The following is an 18,485-nucleotide window of genomic DNA, read 5'->3' on the forward strand; positions in this document are numbered from 1 at the left end:
AAATTTATGATACCAAATGGTGATTTATGGATTCGAAATTAATAGCTTGGCTCAGCAATATATGTAACAGTGTGTGCATTGGGATCAACTGTCGATGTTACTTAGCATTAAATGTACCCGCATATTTTACAGTTGGGTGTACAACTAAATATCAAATTCGATTCGCGAAATTCTTAATACCAATCATATTTCAGCTTTGCTCTTGCGGATGTCGGGTAACTTAATTTAATAGACTCACTTGAGTACACGATCGCCCTCCTTCTTATCGATTTACACGTCGCACAGAGCTCTTTTAATTGGGCTCTCGAATAACCTTGGATTTGATGTTTTCGTCAGCATCATCCTGTTTCTCATGACCTCATCCATTTTTCCCTTTCTCTTTTACAGAACGACACAAACACAGCTTTCCTCAGAGCAGCCCGGGCCGGAGATCTACCGAAACTGATAGAGTACCTCGAGACCGAACAGGTCACAGATATAAACACATGTAACGCGGTAAGTGAAGTTTGATTGATCCTAATTGAATGAAGTCTCTTGGAAATGAACCAAATTTAGAATCTTATTTAAAAGGAATAGAAATCTCTATAAATTAGGATTTTGATATTATCTTCCTGCTTTCGATAAAAAATCCAAATTTCTCGGTGATTCTTGCCCTTTGCTGCTGATGGTTTCCAGATAGATTACAAGTAGATCTGTGCGCTAATTAAAATATTGTCACTGGCATTACGCCATTCGTAATTGGTGGCAAAAGGTAAAACTGGTCGAATAAACAAAAGACGCTGGCCAAAGAGTAATAGTAATAGGGTTTCCATCTAACCAGTCGTCGCATTCCAAATAAATTTTAATTTGCTTACATTGTAACACAACCATAGTATAGTGAAAGGCTTCCTTAGTCCTGTTTGTATGAGTTTAAGCTAAAGATCAATTCTATTTATTGAACGCCTTCTCAGTCTTACAATTTTCACAACGAGTTCATTATTTACCCGACGTTTCGATACGGGAATGGTGTATTTTTCAAGGGGAAAATATTTCTGTTGTTTGTCGTCGTATGTTTAGTCTAACTTGAACCGTTTATTTATTTATCATCAGACTAAGGCCGGAGTGGCCTGTGCTGCACATAAAAGACTTCTCCATTCAGCTCGGTTCATGGCTGCACTTCGCCAACCACGCAGTCTGCGGAGGGTCCGCAAATCGTCCTCCACCTGATCGATCCACCTTGCCCGCTGTGCACCTCGCCTTCTTGTTCCCGTCGGATCGTTGTCGAGAACCATTTTCACCGGATTACTGTCCGACATTCTGGCTACGTGCCCGGCCCACCGTAGTCTTCCGATTTTCGCGGCGTGAACGATGGATGGTTCTCCCAACAGCTGATGCAACTCGTGGTTCATTCGCCTCCTCCACGTACCGTCCGCCATCTGCAACCCACCATAGATGGTACGCAACACTTTCCTTTCGAAAACTCCCAGTGCGCGTTGGTCCTCCACGAGCATCGTCCAGGTCTCGTGTCCGTAGAGAACTACAGGTCTTATAAGCGTTTTGTAGATAGTCAGTTTGGTACGGCGGCGAACTCTATTCGATCGGAGCGTCTTGCGGAGTCCAAAGTACGTACGATTTCCAGCCACTATGCGTCTCCGAATTTCTCTGCTGGTATCGTTATCGGCGGTCACCAGTGAGCCCAAGTACACGAATTCTTCAACCACCTCGATTTCGTCACCACCGATAGAAACTCGTGGTGGGTGGCTCACATTGACCTCTCTTGAGCCTCTTCCTATCACGTACTTCGTCTTCGACGTGTTGGTGACTCAATGTCGTCTTCGAAACCAAATAACTGGACGGGCTTCGTGAAAAGCGTACCACTCGTGTCAATCAAAATCTATCCCAGGGGCAGCAGGGACTATGTCCAAGGGCTTGACGATCCCTCCCCAGGCCATCTGCGAGTTGTGGGGCTTGCCTAGGATGTGGTGGGGTTTGACAGTGGGCCCTGTTAAACCTCTATAAAAAGCTGCATGTATCCGCAAGTAGGCCCCACCAAAGCGACCGTGTGCCGCTCAAAGCGCACAAGCCCAAGTCCTGGTGTTAGGTGGGACGCTAAACAGCCCTGACACGACAGCCCTCCGACGAGACAGGAGGTTTGCGCTGGCCCAATAAGCCGCCTAGAAAACCAATCATTACGAACAATATAAGAGATAATGCGACTCGATATAATCGGCAAAGACCTAGGCGACGAATACTTGTATCATATGCGGCTTTGAAGTCGATGAATAGATGATGAGTGGGCACGTTGTATTCGCGGCATTTCTGCAGTACTTGGCGAATGGCGAACACCTGGTCCGTAGTGGAGCGTTCGCCCATAAAACCCGCCTGGTACTGCCCCACGAACTCCCTTGCAGTTGGTGCTAGTCGACGGCATAAAATTTGGGAGAGTACCTTGTAGGCGGCGTTCAGCAATGTGATTGCGCGGTAGTTGCTACAATCCAGCTTATCGCCCTTTTTGTAGATGGGACACACGACACCTTCCATCCACTCCAGCGGCAAAACTTCCTCCTCCCAAATCTTGGTAATGACCCAGTGCAGCGCTCTAGCCAGTGCCTCACCACCGTGTTTAAATAGCTCTCCTGGTAGTTGGTCAACCCCAGGGGCTTTGTTGTTCTTCAGCCGGCCAATCTCCTCCTGGATTTCCTGGAGATCCGGAGCCGGTAGAATTATGTCCTGCGCGCGTTCTCCCAGGTCCATCACCATACCGCCATCTTCGTCTGCCACATCGCCATTCAGGTGTTCTTCCTGCTGGTCTCGATCTTCCTGCTGGCGCTTTTTCCTCCGGAAAATCGAGTTTTGTCTGTTCCGCGCCCGTTTGTATCGTGCCTCGTTCGCCCTCGTTCGGTGTTGCAGCAATCTCGCCCATGCTGCATTCTTCTCCTCAACCAACTGCTCACATTCGCCGTCATACCAGTCATTCCTCTGATCCGGAGCCACCGTGCCTAGTGCAGCGGTTGCGGTGCTTCCAATGGCGGATCGAATATCTCTCCAGCCATCTTCAAGAGATGCTGCGTCTAGCTGCTCTTCCGTTGGGAGTGCCACTTCCAGCTGCTGCGCGTAGTCTTTGGCTAGTCTACCGTCTTGTAGCCGCCCAGTGTTTAGCCGCGGCGGACGACTCCGACGCGTGCTGATCACCGTCGAGAGTTTTGAGCGCAGACATACTGCAACGAGGTAGTGGTCGGATTCTATATTCGCACTGCGGTAAGTGCGTACGTTCGTGATGTCGGAGAAGAATTTACCGTCGATTAGAACGTGGTCGATTTGGTTTTCCGTTACTTGATTAGGTGATTTCCATGTGGCCTTGTGGATATTCTTGCGGGGGAAGAAAGTGCTTCGGACTACCATTCCGCGGGAGGCTGTAAAGTTTATGCATCGTTGGCCGTTGTCGTTCGATACGGTATGCAGACTATCCGATCCGATGACCGGTCTATACATTTCCTCCCTTCCTACCTGAGCGTTCATGTCACCGATGACGATTTTGACGTCTCGCAGTGAGCACCCATCGTATGTCTGCTCCAGCTGCGCATAGAACGCTTCTTTCTCGTCGTCGGATCTCCCTTCGTGTGGGCAGTGCACGTTGATGATGCTATAGTTGAAGAAACGGCCTTTTATCCTCAGCTTGCACATCCTTGCGTTGATTGGCTGCCACCCAATCACGCGTTGGCGCATCTTTCCCAGCACTATGAAGCCGGTTCCCAGCTCGTTGGTGGTGCCACAGCTTTGGTAGAAGGTAGCCGCTCGATGCCCGCTTTTCCACACTTTCTGTACTGTCCAGCAGATTTCCTGCAGCGCTACGACATCGAAGTTGCGGGGATGTAATTCATCGTAGATTATCCTATCGCAACCTGCGAAGCCTAGCGACTTGCAGTTCCATGTTCCAAGCTTCCAATCGTGATCCTTTATTCGTCGCCTAGGTCGTTGCCGATTGTATCGAGTCGTATTATCTTCTAGTCGTTCGTAATAGTTGTTTTTAAAGGCGGCTTATTGGGCCTGCGCAAACCTCCTGTCTCGTCGGAGGGCCGTCGTGTCAGGGCTGTTTAGCGTCCCACCTAACACCAGGACTTGGGCTTGTGCGCTTTGAGCGGCACACGGTCGCTTTGGCGGAGCCTACTTGCGGATACATGCAGCTTTTTATAGAGGTTTAACAGGTCCCACTGTCAAACCCCACCACATCCTAGGCAGGCGCCACAACTCGCAGATGGCCTGGGGAGTGATCGTCAAGCCCTTGGACATAGTCCCTGCTGCCCCCGAACTTGAACCGTCTGTTTGTCTAATTGTCCGTACATGACTTCGGAAGCACTGTTATCAATTTTAATTTTTTAGCTTAGATTTTGTTTACATCAATTGAAAGCTTTATTCATCCTCTATGCAACAGCAATGAGTTTTGAAGATGTTTCAACGTAAAATTTTATGATATAACTTGATTACTTACCTTGAAATTATCCAAAAAACGACTTTTTTACAACATGTTTGTTTAGCCCCTTAGAAAACGAGGGGTCCATCAATTTGGCTCAGCTAAAGCATTTTTCATCTAGTTTCAATATATTGTAACTAATAGCGATGGAAAATTTGAAATCAAAAGATATGTACCAATGGCGGCCTGGTTTCAGCGAGAATTACTCGCTTGCAGCATTTTATTTAATTGTTTAAAAATGTGAAAAAATAAAAGAGCAGATTTCTTGGAAACTGTGCAGGACATCTCTACCCACTGGTTCTCCCAATCCTGACTGAAGATTCTTTTAATCCAGATTTTGACGTCAGAAAGGCGAGCCAAAGTGGTAAAAACCGTAGGAGTCAGTCAAAACTAAGATCAGTTTGAAGGAGGGCATTAAACAGGGCCGTGGTTTAGGCCAAAAAACGCTACATTACTTGGGAAGGCTATCTGATACCTTTTGGTTACTACCTGTGGCTTCTAAGCTAACCCATGCCTCGAAACGATCGGTGTAGCGATGTTCCGTGTTCAGAAACTCAGCAACCGACCCAAGGAGAGCCTCCGTAATGTCTTCTCTCTTGAAGCGTCTTTGGAGGGAGACTGACGCCGGCCTCCGTGCGCAGGATCTGGTCCCCTTCAAAAGGAGAGAGATTCTGTGATTCCCTGCAGTAGAAGCGGCGAAGGAAGCAGTCTTAAGGCATATAATAGTTCGGGGTGGCAAAGTTTCAACCCAACCAGTCATACAAAAATGGTTCTACTTCACTTTTTCTTATTATCACTACATCCCTCACTGGGACATTGCCGCCGCGCTGCTGTCGAAACCGGTTGTCTATAATGGCTTTGCCCAACATGGCTCCATAGCCCACACTCCGGAAGCACTGATGATTATAAGGATGCTTTCTACGCGCAGCTGGAACGTGAGTACGACAGTTGCCCAAGCCACGACGTCAAAATCATCATAGGAGATTTGAACGCTCAGGTTGGCCAAGAGGAGGAGTTTGACTATTGGGAAGTTCAGCGCTCACCGGCTGACGAACGAAAACGGCCTACGACTAATTGATTTCGCCGTCTCCAAGAATGTGGCCATTCGTAGCACCTACTTCCAACACAGCCTTCCGTATCGGTACACCTGGAGATCACCACTGCAGACAGTATCACAAATCGACCACGTCCTGATTGATGCACGGCACTTCTCCGACATTATCGACATATCGTGGCGCTAACATCGACTCTGTCCACTGATGGTTCAACTGCGCCCAAAACTATCCGTCATCAACAATGTTCGGTACCGACGACCGCCGCGGTACGACCTAGAGCGACCAAAGCAACTTGATGTCGCCACTGCATACGTGCAGCATCTCGAGGCAGCGTTTCCGGAAGAGGGTGAGCTCAATGGGGCCCCTCTTGTAGACTGCTGGAATACAGTCAAAGCAGCCATTAACGACGCAACGGAGAACAACGTCGGGTATATGGGACGAAGTCGACGGAACGATTGGTTCGACGAAGAGTGCAGATATATTCTGGAGAAGAAGGACGCAGCGCGGGCAGTCGCGCTGCAGCAAGGTACCCGACAGAACGTGGAACATTATAGACGAAAATATAGACAGCAGACCCGCCTTTTTCAGGAGAAGAAACGCCGCCTGGAAGAAGCGGAGTGCGAGGAGATGGAACAGCTGTGCCGTTCTCAAATAACACGCAAGTTCCATTAGGAGCTCAACGCATCCCGCAAAGGCTTCGTGCCGCGAGCCGAAATGTGCCGGGATAAGGATAGGAGCATCTTGACGGACGAACGTGTGTTGATCGAAAGGTGGAAGCAGCACTACGAGGAACATTTGAATGGCGCTGAGAGTACAAGCAGTGAAAGTCAAGGCAGCGGATGAGATGACTACGTCAGTTCAGCGGACAATGAAAACCAACCAGCCCCCACCTTGAGGGAAGCTAAGGATCCCATCCAACAGCTAAAGACCAATAAAGCAGCTGGTAAGGATGGTATCGGAGCTGGGCTCATCAAGTTGGGCCCGGAAAAGCAAGCCACTTGCCTGCACAAGCTGATAGTCAGAATCTGGGAAATTGAACAATTCACATTATATCAATGGTTGTTATTTAGAACAAAGTGTGTTATAATTTTGGGGCCCTCCTTAGCCGTGCGGTAAGACGCGCGGCTACAAAGCAAGACCATGCTAAGGGTGGCTGGGTTCGATTTCCGGTGCCGGTCTAGGCAATTTTCGGATTGGAAATTGTCTCGACTTCCCTGGGCATAAAAGTAGCATCGTGCTAGCCTCATGATATACGAATGCAAAAATGGTAACCTGGCTTAGAAACCTCGCAGTTAATAACTGTGGAAATGCTTAATGAACACTAAGGTGCGAGGTGGCTCTGTCCCAGTGTTGGGATGTAATGCCAATAAGAAGAAGAAGTGTTATAATTAGATAATTCGATAAAAATGTGTCTTCCGCTAGTTTTATTTCATATCATAACAACATTAGTTATGATTATTTTCACAAAATAACTGCCTACATTTTTTGTAGACATTGGAAACAAAGTCGGAGGTAATCACCTTCAGTATAACCAAATATAGTAGATTAACAATATAGTCCACTTCAAAAATCCCCATATATTAGGTAACGGACAGCACAATTACACCATCTTGCGTCGCAAAAGGTAACTAACGTCTGAAATCGATAGACAAGGGGTGTGATAATTGGATGAATTACAAAAATTTAACAATTTTTAGCAATTTGGAAAACATTTTTCAAAATTTTATTTTTAAACTCAGATATCAAAATGGAATCATATAATGATTTCTAGCACATCATTTAGACACGTCATACTGCATATTGCATTATACGTTTGAACACCCCTCGACATGTTTTTTCTCTACATTGCTTGCCTTCTGTGACACCGCGGCGGTACTGTGTTGTCTTTCGAAATCAGCCAGAGTGGACTATATTGGTAATAGAGTATATTTGGTATAACTTGAACCCGCTCGATATTAATGCATAGCTGGAACAAAGTTAATTGCCTACATTATGGATGGAAATCCGTCGTGGTGGCGTACCAGCTTTCTATCCGTGATGTAGGCAATTACCTTGAAAATAGATTTTTGTACAGAAAAATTATATCAACGTTTGTTATAATGTTGATATGAAGGTATCAACCTCTGTTTTAATTGTGTTATGGCTAGAGGTATTTTTGATATAATTTTTGTTATTTTAACAACTAACCAGCAAAATTTATAACACATTTTATTACAATATTTTTCTGAAATAAATAACTCCCCTTGTTATAATTTTGTTATGCATTATTGATCGGGTTATATGCCCCATCTACAAGAAAGGCGACAAGCTGGAGTGTGAGAACTTTCGAGCGATCACTATCTTTAATGCCGTCTACAAAGTGATTACTCAGATCATCTTCCGACGTCTGTCACCATTAGTGAATGAGTTCGTGGAAAGTTATCAAGCCGGCTTCGTTGACGGCCGCTCGACAACGGACCAGATCTTTACTGTACGGCAAATCCTTCAAAAATGCCGTGAATACCAGGTCCCAACGCACCATCTGTTCATTGATTTCAAGGCGGCATACGACAGTATAGACCGCGTAGAGCTATGAAAAATTATGGTCAAGAGCAGCTTTCCTGGGAAGCTTACCAAAGTATGCAAAACTGTGTTAAGACTACTGGCGAACACTCCAGTTCGTTCGAATCGTGCCGGGGACTAAGACAAGATGATGGACTTACGTGCCTGTTGTTCAACATTGCTCTATAAGGTGTCATGCGGAGAGCCGGGTGTAACAGCCGGGGTACGATTTTCAACAGATCCAGTAAATCCAGAACTGTACACCCGCCTGAAACACAAGGACTTGCAAGCACTCGGAGTATTCGAGAGACGGGTGCTTAGGACCATCTTTGGCAGTGTGCAAGAAGACGTTGTGTGGCGGCGAAGAATGAACCACGAGCTCGCCCAGCTCTACGACGAACCCAGTATCCAGAAGGTAGCTAAAGCCGGAAGGGTACGATGGGCAGGACATGTTGCAAGAATGCCGGACAGCAACCCTGCAAAAATGGTGTTTGCTTCCGATCCGGCAGGTACGAGACGGCGTGGAGCGCAGCGAGCAAGGTGGGCAGACCAGGTGCAAAACGACTTGGCGAGCGTGGGCGCATTCGAGGATGGAGAGATGCGGCCTCGAACCGTGTATTGTGGCGTCAAATTGTTGATTCAGTGTTTTCTTTTTTGATGTAAACTAATAAAAAAACTGTGACTGGCCTTGTGAAGCTTTGAAAGTATTTACCCTAGTACGGCAGTTAACGGAATGGAAAAGAGGCACAATGGTAAAGTCACGGTTGATGGAGACGCCGAGTGCTTTAACAATTTTGCGGTTGGAGATGGGATTAGAACTAACAGGATGTAGGGCTCTTTATGGTTTCTATCCAAAATATTGTCTGAATTGTTTTTATTCCGTGATACTTTCCAATTCAAACAGAGGCGTTGCGTCCGCAGGTGCAATTTTGTCCCTAACTCTCGATAGATTTCTTATCATTTCTATCCAAATATAAACTTGGATTATGTGTGTTTGTCATATGTTTTGGACAAATTTGACAATTAGGTATAAATACATAATCGTAAAATATGCTCGGATTTATTACAGGCGACATGTGATATGAGGCAACCGAAATGCTGCGATGAGGGCGCGTTATATTTTACTCTACGATACCGAAACGTAAACCGCAACAAAATTACGCATCTCTTTGATTTTCTCAATATATAATAAAAGTCAAATCTAATCAATTCACGGCCCTTTTTGATCGAAATTAATTCAAATGCCGCGAAAAGTAGCCTAACGCCTCGGGAATCTTGTCCATTGATTTTGTTCCCATAGGCTTCCAAAAAAAAGCAGGACTCATGCAATTTCGTCGCGAAAAGTAAAAAAAAAGTAAGTAATCTCGGAGATTTCCGCCGTATTATATTTTAAATCGGGCGAATTTCTACTTTTTTATATTTTTTTATAAATCTCGTCCACACACATGGGAGCGAAATTTGCAGACAAGCTCCTTATTTGTAAACTAGCCTTAAAGTACGCGAGGACTTTAAATCTAGCCTTTAATCCGATCACATTTTCTTTCGGTTTAAAACTGCATTAAACTCGATTTTGTTCAGTTGATTTTAAAATTATTTTTTTCAAGTCGTATTTTACAGTGGATTATTTCGAGATATTCAGAATTGTTCAGAAAGACTTTGAATGATTCTTAATGTTTCGAAAAGAATCAAATGATATGGTAGAACAGATTTGAAAAAAAATGCTTACTTCGGAAGATTCAAAAAGAAAAATCGAAAATGAACTTTATCTGAAAATTAGAATGACCCCTGTGCTTCATTTGATAGGCGTTGAGGCGTGACCTGATTTTCAGGAAATACTTGCCCATCAAGTTTACTAATTCCGTTCAATCCACTGATGAAATTGACCAAATTTCAATGCCTCTGGAATAATCAGAAACAAAAAATTTATATGAAACTGTATGAAAATCACAAATTACGTTGATTGGAAAATACAAATGCCGTTTTGTTAAAAGAAAGCATTCTTTTAAGGACAATAACGACGTCCAAAAATGGCCGCCACAAGTTGGATTCCAACGCGATTCACCTTAAGGCTCAAGAAACGTTGGGCAATATAGAGAGCTTTCAGAATGATTTACCACCGGTGGTGTGTCGTCTGTCTCTTTCCTTCCTTCGAGAAATTGTGATTGTGGTAGTGCAACATCATCTATTGATTTTAGAATCCTGTCTAAAATGTTGAATTTGTTTGAATAGTATTTTTAGTCGCTTTGGAAGAATCAATGAAAAAACGGGACAAATTCAAAACAGCATAACGGGACTGTTCCGTTAAATACGAGACGTATGATCAGTCTCATGGTTCACACAAATTAATGAATAATTGCATGAGCAGATGTGTAGCACCTTAAAGGAAGCTTCCAAGCAATTTGAAAAGAGGATTTCGAGCCTTCTGAATGGAGGATTCCGAGCCACATGTAATGAAGCATCCGAGCCTGTTGAATAGATGAATCAAAGCCGTTTGAAAGGTGGTCTCTGAGCTTCTTTAAAGGAGGTTCTTCTTCTTCTTCTTATTGGCATTACCAGAGTGGCCAGTGAGTCGGGAAATCGGGAAATGCGGGAAATATGCGGGAATTGAAAGTCCATGCGGGAAATACGGGAAAAAGTCGGGAATTTTTTGAAATTATACAGAAAATCGGGAAAAAACCACCAAGTGTTCATTTTATAAATTTATGTATAATTCTAATGCAAAGCATGAAAAAACATCATTTATTATTTTAAATGCATTGGCCTTTCCACGTAACATTTGAAACTATTTGAGGAACTATCCGGCTTTGTCAGAGTATGATGAAAATTATATTGCTGTAGTGATTATGAAAGCAACATGCCACCTACGCTTCGGAAGGCTTCTGAGACCAAGGAAATCTCCGAGGGTCCTAGAAAAAGATAATTAGCATTTCATTGCAGCTTGTACATCCCTGAAGAAGATGCTTATACGATATTTTCTTGAAAGTGACTCGAGTTTTGTCTGGAGACTCTGGGACCGTAATCGAGTATATCCAATTATGTTCGATTCCAGACGCACATCTCAACAATCTCTGGTCATTCGTTATTAACATCTTGATTTTATCACATGGTAATGATGTACAGGAGAAGTGCTTTAGATTATAGAACAGAATTTGGTCGTAAACCAGCATAAGGGTGAAAGAAAGACTGGCATAAACAATAAAGTATGATGCTATAACAATATCAGGATGTGTATCAATAGTAAAAATAATCAAATCCATAAAAAATCTGTAGTCAAGGTAAAATAAGTCTCATTAACTAAAAATAGATTGAGGCAAAAATAAAATATATGTAACAAGCAATGAAAGACATAAAGGTTATAATTATTATAATCTTATTTGAAAAGATTTAAGCTCTGGACTGGCTTATCTCTTAAACACGAAAAATTAATCAATTATTCGAAGAATTGACTGAGACAATAAAACTAAATAAAATTTTTGACAGTAAATGTCGAGAAGTAGAAGGTTCGAGGGTTCGAGTCCTACCAAGACACGTGCATTCTTTTTCGCAAGTTTCATTTCAATTTTTCGATTTCGAAACATTTGCAGCGCATATGCGCAGCTAAGATATTTAACAAAAAAAAGTAATCGTCAACGCACTTTTAGAATAAATAATGACTATACACGTTTTTTTCTTCTTTCGTTTTTTTAATCTTCAAAATTATATCGGGATTTTTTTAAAAATATCGGGAAAAATCAGGCAATGTGCGGGAATTTTAAAATGTAAGTCAAGTGGTCACCCTGCATTACATCCCCCCTGGGACATTGCCGCCTCGCAGCTTAGTGTTCATTAAGCACTTCCACAGTTATTAACTGCGAGGTTTGTACGCCAAGCTACCATTTCGCATTCGTATATCATGAGGTTAACCACAATAATACTTTCATGCCCAGAGAAGGCGAGACAATTCCCAATCCGAAAATTGTCACCGGGAATCCGGTGACCGGCACCGGGAATCGAACCCAGCCACCCTCAGAATGGTCTTGCTTTGTAGCCTCGCATCTTACCGCACGGCTAAGGAGGGCCCCTTGAAAAGAGGTTACCCCGCCTATTGAAAGAAGGCTTCCGTGCCTTTTGAACGGAGGCTTTCGTACCTCTTGAAATAGGCTTCGGTGCCTCTTGAAAGGAGGCTTCAGTGCCTCTTGAAAGGAGGATTCCAGGCCTCTTGGAACGAGGTTTCCAAACCTACTGAAAGGATGCTTCCGAGCAATTTGAAAGGTGGTCTCTGAGTCTCTTGAAAGCATAATTATAAGGCGCTTTGGAGGGGGCATCTAAGCGTGTTGCTACGGAGCTACTAAGACTATCGGAAGAAAGTCTTTTCTGCCTCTCAAATGGGAGCTTCCAAATCTTTTGATTTTAGTTGAAAAATATATTATTCAATTTTTGTTTGTCCCAATCATTTTTTTTAATCTTTCGTTTATTTCAGAGGCTCATTTGCTGTAATGCGCTAGGGAGCCGAAATCATGTTCCTAAAAAAAATTCTTGATTCTTATTAATGGTTCTGGGGAACCGGAACCAAAAAAAACTCCCGGTTTGGTCGAGATAAAGGCGTACAATAATACAAAAGGGAAGGAGGGGGTTTAGGGTGCTTAAATAATTACGATGCTAATGGTTACATGATCTAGATGCTTAACGATGTGTCATCTGTAACGGGACAAACTAATATTTTCTTGGGAGACAACAAGAGGAAAACATCTTCTTCTTCCTCTTCAATGGCTCTACATTTCAATTGGAACTTGGTCTGCTTTTCAACCTGCATTCTATTCGCATTTCGTCAGTTATTAATTGAAAGCTTTTTCTATACCCGCTATTGCATGAGTATTAGACTGGCCTAGGTAACAATAAGTTGCTGAATTCCATGGGAATTGCTCAGAATTGCAAAAAGGGCAGTTGGTATGTTACAGAACAATTTCACAAAACATTGTAAGATGATCGAATAAAATTTTATATAGTTTTCGGCTGATTCGATTCGATCAATAAATCCAAAAGTACACAACCCAGCTCCTAATAAATCTGCCGAAAGCTAAGTAAAAATTCATTCAATCATCGTACAATTGTGAAATTGATCTGTAATATACCAACTGCCCTTTTTACAATTCTGAGCTCAATCGAGCAATAAGACCCAATTGCTAGATCAAATGAGGGACGGAAGTGTATTTTCCTATTTATTTTGGTTCAAATCCTCATACAAACTTCAAATCAAAAGCGCCAGCTTTTGCAACAAGTGATTGATAGATTGATTTTCTTGTGAAAATAAAAAAAAACCTTCTGTTGCCAAAAACAGGAAAGGACTGTATATAATCTACTGTCCACAAAAAAAAAATTTCAAGGGACCTAGGGTTTATGAATAAATTTGATTTTTAAATAATATCTTTCAATACTCTACTAGCTTTATTTAGCTATATTTATTTGGAAAACGAGATTGTGATGTGATGGCCAAAATCGTTTGATGCGGTTTCAGAATCGGTCGAATTTCTAGTTTCAAATTTCAATTATTTGATTGAGGGGTCTAGAACAATCAACGTGGGTTCTGGGTGGTTCCATAGATAATAGAAAAACTGCATTTTAATTTTAAACCGATTCATTCTTCTTTTTCAGAACGGCCTAAACGCCCTGCATCTGGCCGCCAAGGATGGCCATTTCGAAATTGTTCAGGAGCTGCTAAAACGGGGCGCCAACGTGGACAATGCAACCAAAAAGGGCAACACAGCGCTACACATAGCGTCGCTGGCCGGCCAGAAAGAAATAATCCAGCTGCTGCTCCAGTACAACGCCTCAGTAAATGTGCAATCCCAAAACGGCTTCACGCCCCTCTACATGGCCGCCCAGGAAAATCACGACGAATGTGTCAACCTGCTGCTGGCAAAGGGAGCGAATCCGGCCCTGGCTACGGAGGTAGGTTTACATTTCGGTCCAACTCAAAGCTAAGTAATGCATAATTTACTGAATGTGTCGATTGTTTCCTTATTTTTTGCAGGACGGATTCACACCTCTGGCCGTAGCAATGCAGCAAGGTCACGACAAAGTCGTTGCGGTTCTGCTTGAAAGTGATACCAGAGGCAAGGTGCGGTTACCGGCTCTCCACATAGCGGCCAAGAAGGACGATGTCAAAGCGGCGACACTCTTGCTTGAGGTAAGATATGGCGAACGAACACACCCTTGATTTGTGCTTGTAGTTCAGTTGGAATTCCAATATCGCGCGTTCTTTTCCGCCATACCCCTGGGGAGCGGTAGGAATAAAAAGCACAAATTAATTTATAGCATGTGAATGGCTGACGATAATTGCAATTTATCTCCTTTCTTGTAGAATGAACACAACCCCGATGTGTCGTCCAAGAGCGGTTTTACGCCACTGCACATAGCCGCCCACTATGGGAATGTCAATGTCGCCCAGCTGTTGATCGAGAAGGGTGCCGACGTTAATTTCACCGCCAAGCACAATATCACCCCGCTGCACGTCGCCTGTAAGTGGGGCAAGCTGAATATGGTGTCGTTGCTAATCAAGAACTCGGCGCGAATCGACAGCGTGACTCGGGATGGACTGACACCGTTGCACTGCGCTGCCCGGTCGGGGCACGACCAGGTCATTGATCTGCTTCTGGAACACAATGCCGACATTATTGCCAAGACCAAGAATGGCCTCGCTCCCCTGCATATGGCGGCGCAAGGTGAGCACGTGAGTGCCGCCAAGATCCTTCTGGTCAACAAATCTCCGGTAGACGACATCACAATAGACTATCTGACGGCGCTTCATGTGGCTGCTCATTGTGGCCACGTAAAAGTAGCCAAGCTGCTGTTGGATCGGAACGCCGACCCGAACGCCCGAGCCCTGAATGGGTTCACACCGTTGCATATTGCGTGCAAAAAGAATCGCATAAAAGTGGTGGAACTGTTGCTGAAACATGGTGCTACCATCAGTGCCACCACGGAGAGCGGACTAACGCCGCTGCATGTGGCCAGTTTTATGGGCTGCATGAACATTGTGATTTTCCTGTTGCAACACGATGCTAGTCCTGATATACCGACGGTGCGAGGGGAAACTCCACTACATCTGGCAGCCAGAGCCAAGCAAGCCGACATTATCCGGATTTTGCTGCGAAATGGTGCTTATGTCAACGCACAAGCCCGTGAGGATCAAACACCGCTGCATGTTGCTTCCAGGTGAGTTGAATTTTCCCGGCACATCAACTGAAAACCATCGCCAATCAGTATCTGGTTTTAATAATGTTGCAGCGTTGAGAGGACGATTTTTACGGATAAAAAAAAGTGTGGTTTTCATACAAGCATTTTCGGCTTCTAGAAAAATCCTTTCCAGATTGTAAAGAAAGCTACAATTTTGAAAGGTTTTTACTTCAGTTACAGACCGCAAGAGACACCATTCTATGTGTTGAAAAAAAAAACAAAACATATCAAGTTTGAATAGGAAATCTTTGACACTACTAAAGCAGGCTTTCAACTACCTGAAAAAAACCTGAAAAACCTGGAATTATCAGGGAATTATTATCAATAGAGAAGGAACTTAAGAATGATAGATTTTGTTTCTTGTGGGCTTGAACACTGGCGGAGTTAAACTGGTGCACGATGGGGCACGTGACCCACCAAATTGAATATTTTTTTCTATTAAATTTGAATATGTACGTCAATATTTCTGTGAATTTTGAATTCTGATTTGATATTGATTGTTTTTTTTTTTAATATTTTTAGAAAAGATGAATTTTCGAAGAAGTTCCTGCAAAAATTGTCGAAGCAATTTCTGGAGGTATTTAGCAATTTCGTTGGAAATTCTTATAGAAAGAGTTTCGGGAGTTTCTTTAGGAATTCTTTCAACAAGCCCTTCAAACTTTCCTTTCAAAATATCTCTCTTTTTTCTTTTTGTAAACCTCCAAGAATTCCTCCAGAAAATTCAGCTAAAAATAATTTAGAATTTTTTTTTTGTAAAATCGTTCTGAAATTCTTTCAGAAATTCATTCGAATTGTCTCATACAGGTATTCCTTTATAATTTTCGTAAGGATTTTTATTTAATTTTCCTTCAGGAATTCTATCAGATATTACTTCGATAATTCAATGGAAACATCCTTAGAATATTTCTTGATAAAATCCTTTTAAAATGTCTTCATGAGTTTCTTTGAAAATTCATTCCAAAATTACTTTAAAAACTCTAAAAACTCTCCAATTTCCTTTGAAAATTTCTCCTAAAATAATAGTCGAAGAAATACCTAAAAGAATTTCCAGAGGCATTCCGGAAAAAAATATTAGAAAACATACCGAAGGAATTTCTTAAGGAATTTTTGAATGAATTCCTCACAGAATTTTCAATGGATTCTCTAATAGAATTTTAAAAAGACTTTCCAAAAGGATTTCCGAAGAAATGTCTAAAGGAGCTTTGGAAGGAATTTTTAAAATAAATTCCGATGGAACTATTGAAGGCATACTCGAAGAATTACTGGAGAAACTTAGGAATGTCAGAAATTTCTTCTGGAATTCTTTCTGAAACTCCTTTAGGAATGTATTTGGAGCTCCTAGAGATTTTTTTTTTCGGAAGTTCCTGGAATTTCCTCCTAAAAATTTTGAAGAAATTTCTCGACGAAAATTTGGAAGAAATTACTAAAAAAAATTGTCGAGGGAATGGATTTTCCATAGGAATGGAATTTCGTACGAGTTTTCAGTGGAACACCTGGAGGAATTTTCGGCCGAATTCTCGAAGGATTTTTTTGAAATAATTTCTAAAAAAAATTGCAGAAGGAAATTCTGAAGGATTTTTTCCTTAATGTTTTTTGAAGTAATTTCTAAAGGAAGGAATTTCATGAAAAATTGCTAGAAAAATTCTTTAATGAATTACCTAAGGATTTCGAAGGAATTTCCGGAGCATGAGCATGAGCATGAGCATTATGACCGCACAATTCGTAGTTGCTACTACGTGACTGACTAGAACTTGCGAAATTATACAGAGAACACAATGAATAGGGCTTGGGATTAGCTACCCATTCTCAATGTACACGTTTTGGGAGCTCAAATATTTTAAGTCAATAACGGCGCCGGCCACGTCTTTACGGTCATATAGGAAGGGAAGGATTGCTAGTCCGACTCTCGTTGCTACTAGAGACCGAGTAAACCTCTGCATCTCCACGATTGTCTTGGGATAGAATATCGGTTTTAGTTACAAAGGAAGATTTATCTGGATTCGCTTCGGTAAGCGATGCGATCCATGGGATGGGATAACACTTAAAAATTACTTTTACTGTCTAAAAACTGAGGAGGATCACGCTTTGTACGACCGAAACGACACGCAATTCTAACACACAATCCTCCAAACACCAACTTATTACCTTCGCTGTCTCGCGATGAGAAAAACAAGTTAAATTAATGCACGCTCGGTGGTATATGCAACTTGTGAAGAATTGCGTTTTGAGCGACCGAAGCGACGTGCAGCACTCAGTACTTATTTGACCGATAACTACTACTAGCTATAGAAGAGCGCACTTATCTCGACCGGATCAAAGCGCAATACAAGCGTATTATCCGCAGCATATCAAAAGGATATGTTTTTCTCCGGCTCGCGACGAATAACACACGCACTGGACTTACTTTCCTGATGGCTACTGCAAGCCATAGAATATCGCACTTGTCTCAACCGGATCAAAGCATAATACAAGCGCATTATCCGCCGAATATCGGAAAGATATTTTTTTCCGGCTCGCGACGAATAACACACGCACTGCAATTTCTTTCCCGATGGCTACTCGGAATTTTCGAAGGAATTAACGGAGGATTTTTTGAATGAATTCCTGCTAGAACGCCTGAAAGATTTTTGAATGAATTTTCTAAAGAATTCCCTAAGGTATTTTCGAAAAATGTCTGCAGGATTCCCCGTTAGAATTGTTGGATGAATTTCTAAGATAAAGACCTTGATGATTTTTTCAAGAAATTTTAAGAGAAGTTTCTGGAGGAACTCCTGAATGAAATTCCCAAAAAAAAATCCTGGAATTTTGAAGACAATATCCGATGTTTCAAGAAAAATATTTCAAACATTTCTAGAGCATTTTCCAGTAAATTACTTAACAATTTCCAGACGATAAAATATAATTAAAGGTTCATAATGTTTGAAACATACTAAAGAGAGCCAGGAATTAATTCAAGCATTCAATGTTATCAAATATTCATAGTTTCAAAATTATTGTGTCAGTCACCTTTAGAGAGAACAACGTTCTTACTGATTATTCACTTAACTGATTAACCTGCCCTGCTGCTATTATTACAACCACTTCTATAATTATCAAATTCCTATGTACTTTTCAAACTTAATTATGCTTCGTCTCGCCTAAAATTGATTAATACTCTGAAATATGTTTTACATTCGCAATTTATTCAGAAGATTTAGGGGATGGGTCAGAAGGTTAGGGAATGG

At 42.4% G+C, this 18,485-nt stretch overlaps 1 protein-coding gene across 9 annotated transcripts in view; it reads left to right on the plus strand.

Annotated features, from left to right (window-relative positions):
• LOC134213104 (ankyrin-3-like) overlaps window positions 1–18,485 on the plus strand; it is a 305,479-nt gene that overhangs the window by 153,865 nt on the left and 133,129 nt on the right. For all 9 annotated transcript variants that reach the window (XR_009979402.1, XM_062691712.1, XM_062691710.1 and 6 more), the window contains exons 3-6: window positions 388–495; window positions 13,678–13,974; window positions 14,057–14,212; window positions 14,387–15,240. Coding sequence is in view for 8 of the 9 variants with exons in the window: in XM_062691712.1 (XP_062547696.1) it covers window positions 388–495; window positions 13,678–13,974; window positions 14,057–14,212; window positions 14,387–15,240 (1,415 nt within the window). In the remaining variant the exon portion in view is untranslated. The remainder of the gene's footprint in view (window positions 1–387; window positions 496–13,677; window positions 13,975–14,056; window positions 14,213–14,386; window positions 15,241–18,485) is intronic.

Source organism: Armigeres subalbatus, chromosome 2 (assembly GCF_024139115.2).
Source record: "Armigeres subalbatus isolate Guangzhou_Male chromosome 2, GZ_Asu_2, whole genome shotgun sequence".
Classification (NCBI taxonomy): domain Eukaryota; kingdom Metazoa; phylum Arthropoda; class Insecta; order Diptera; family Culicidae; genus Armigeres; species Armigeres subalbatus.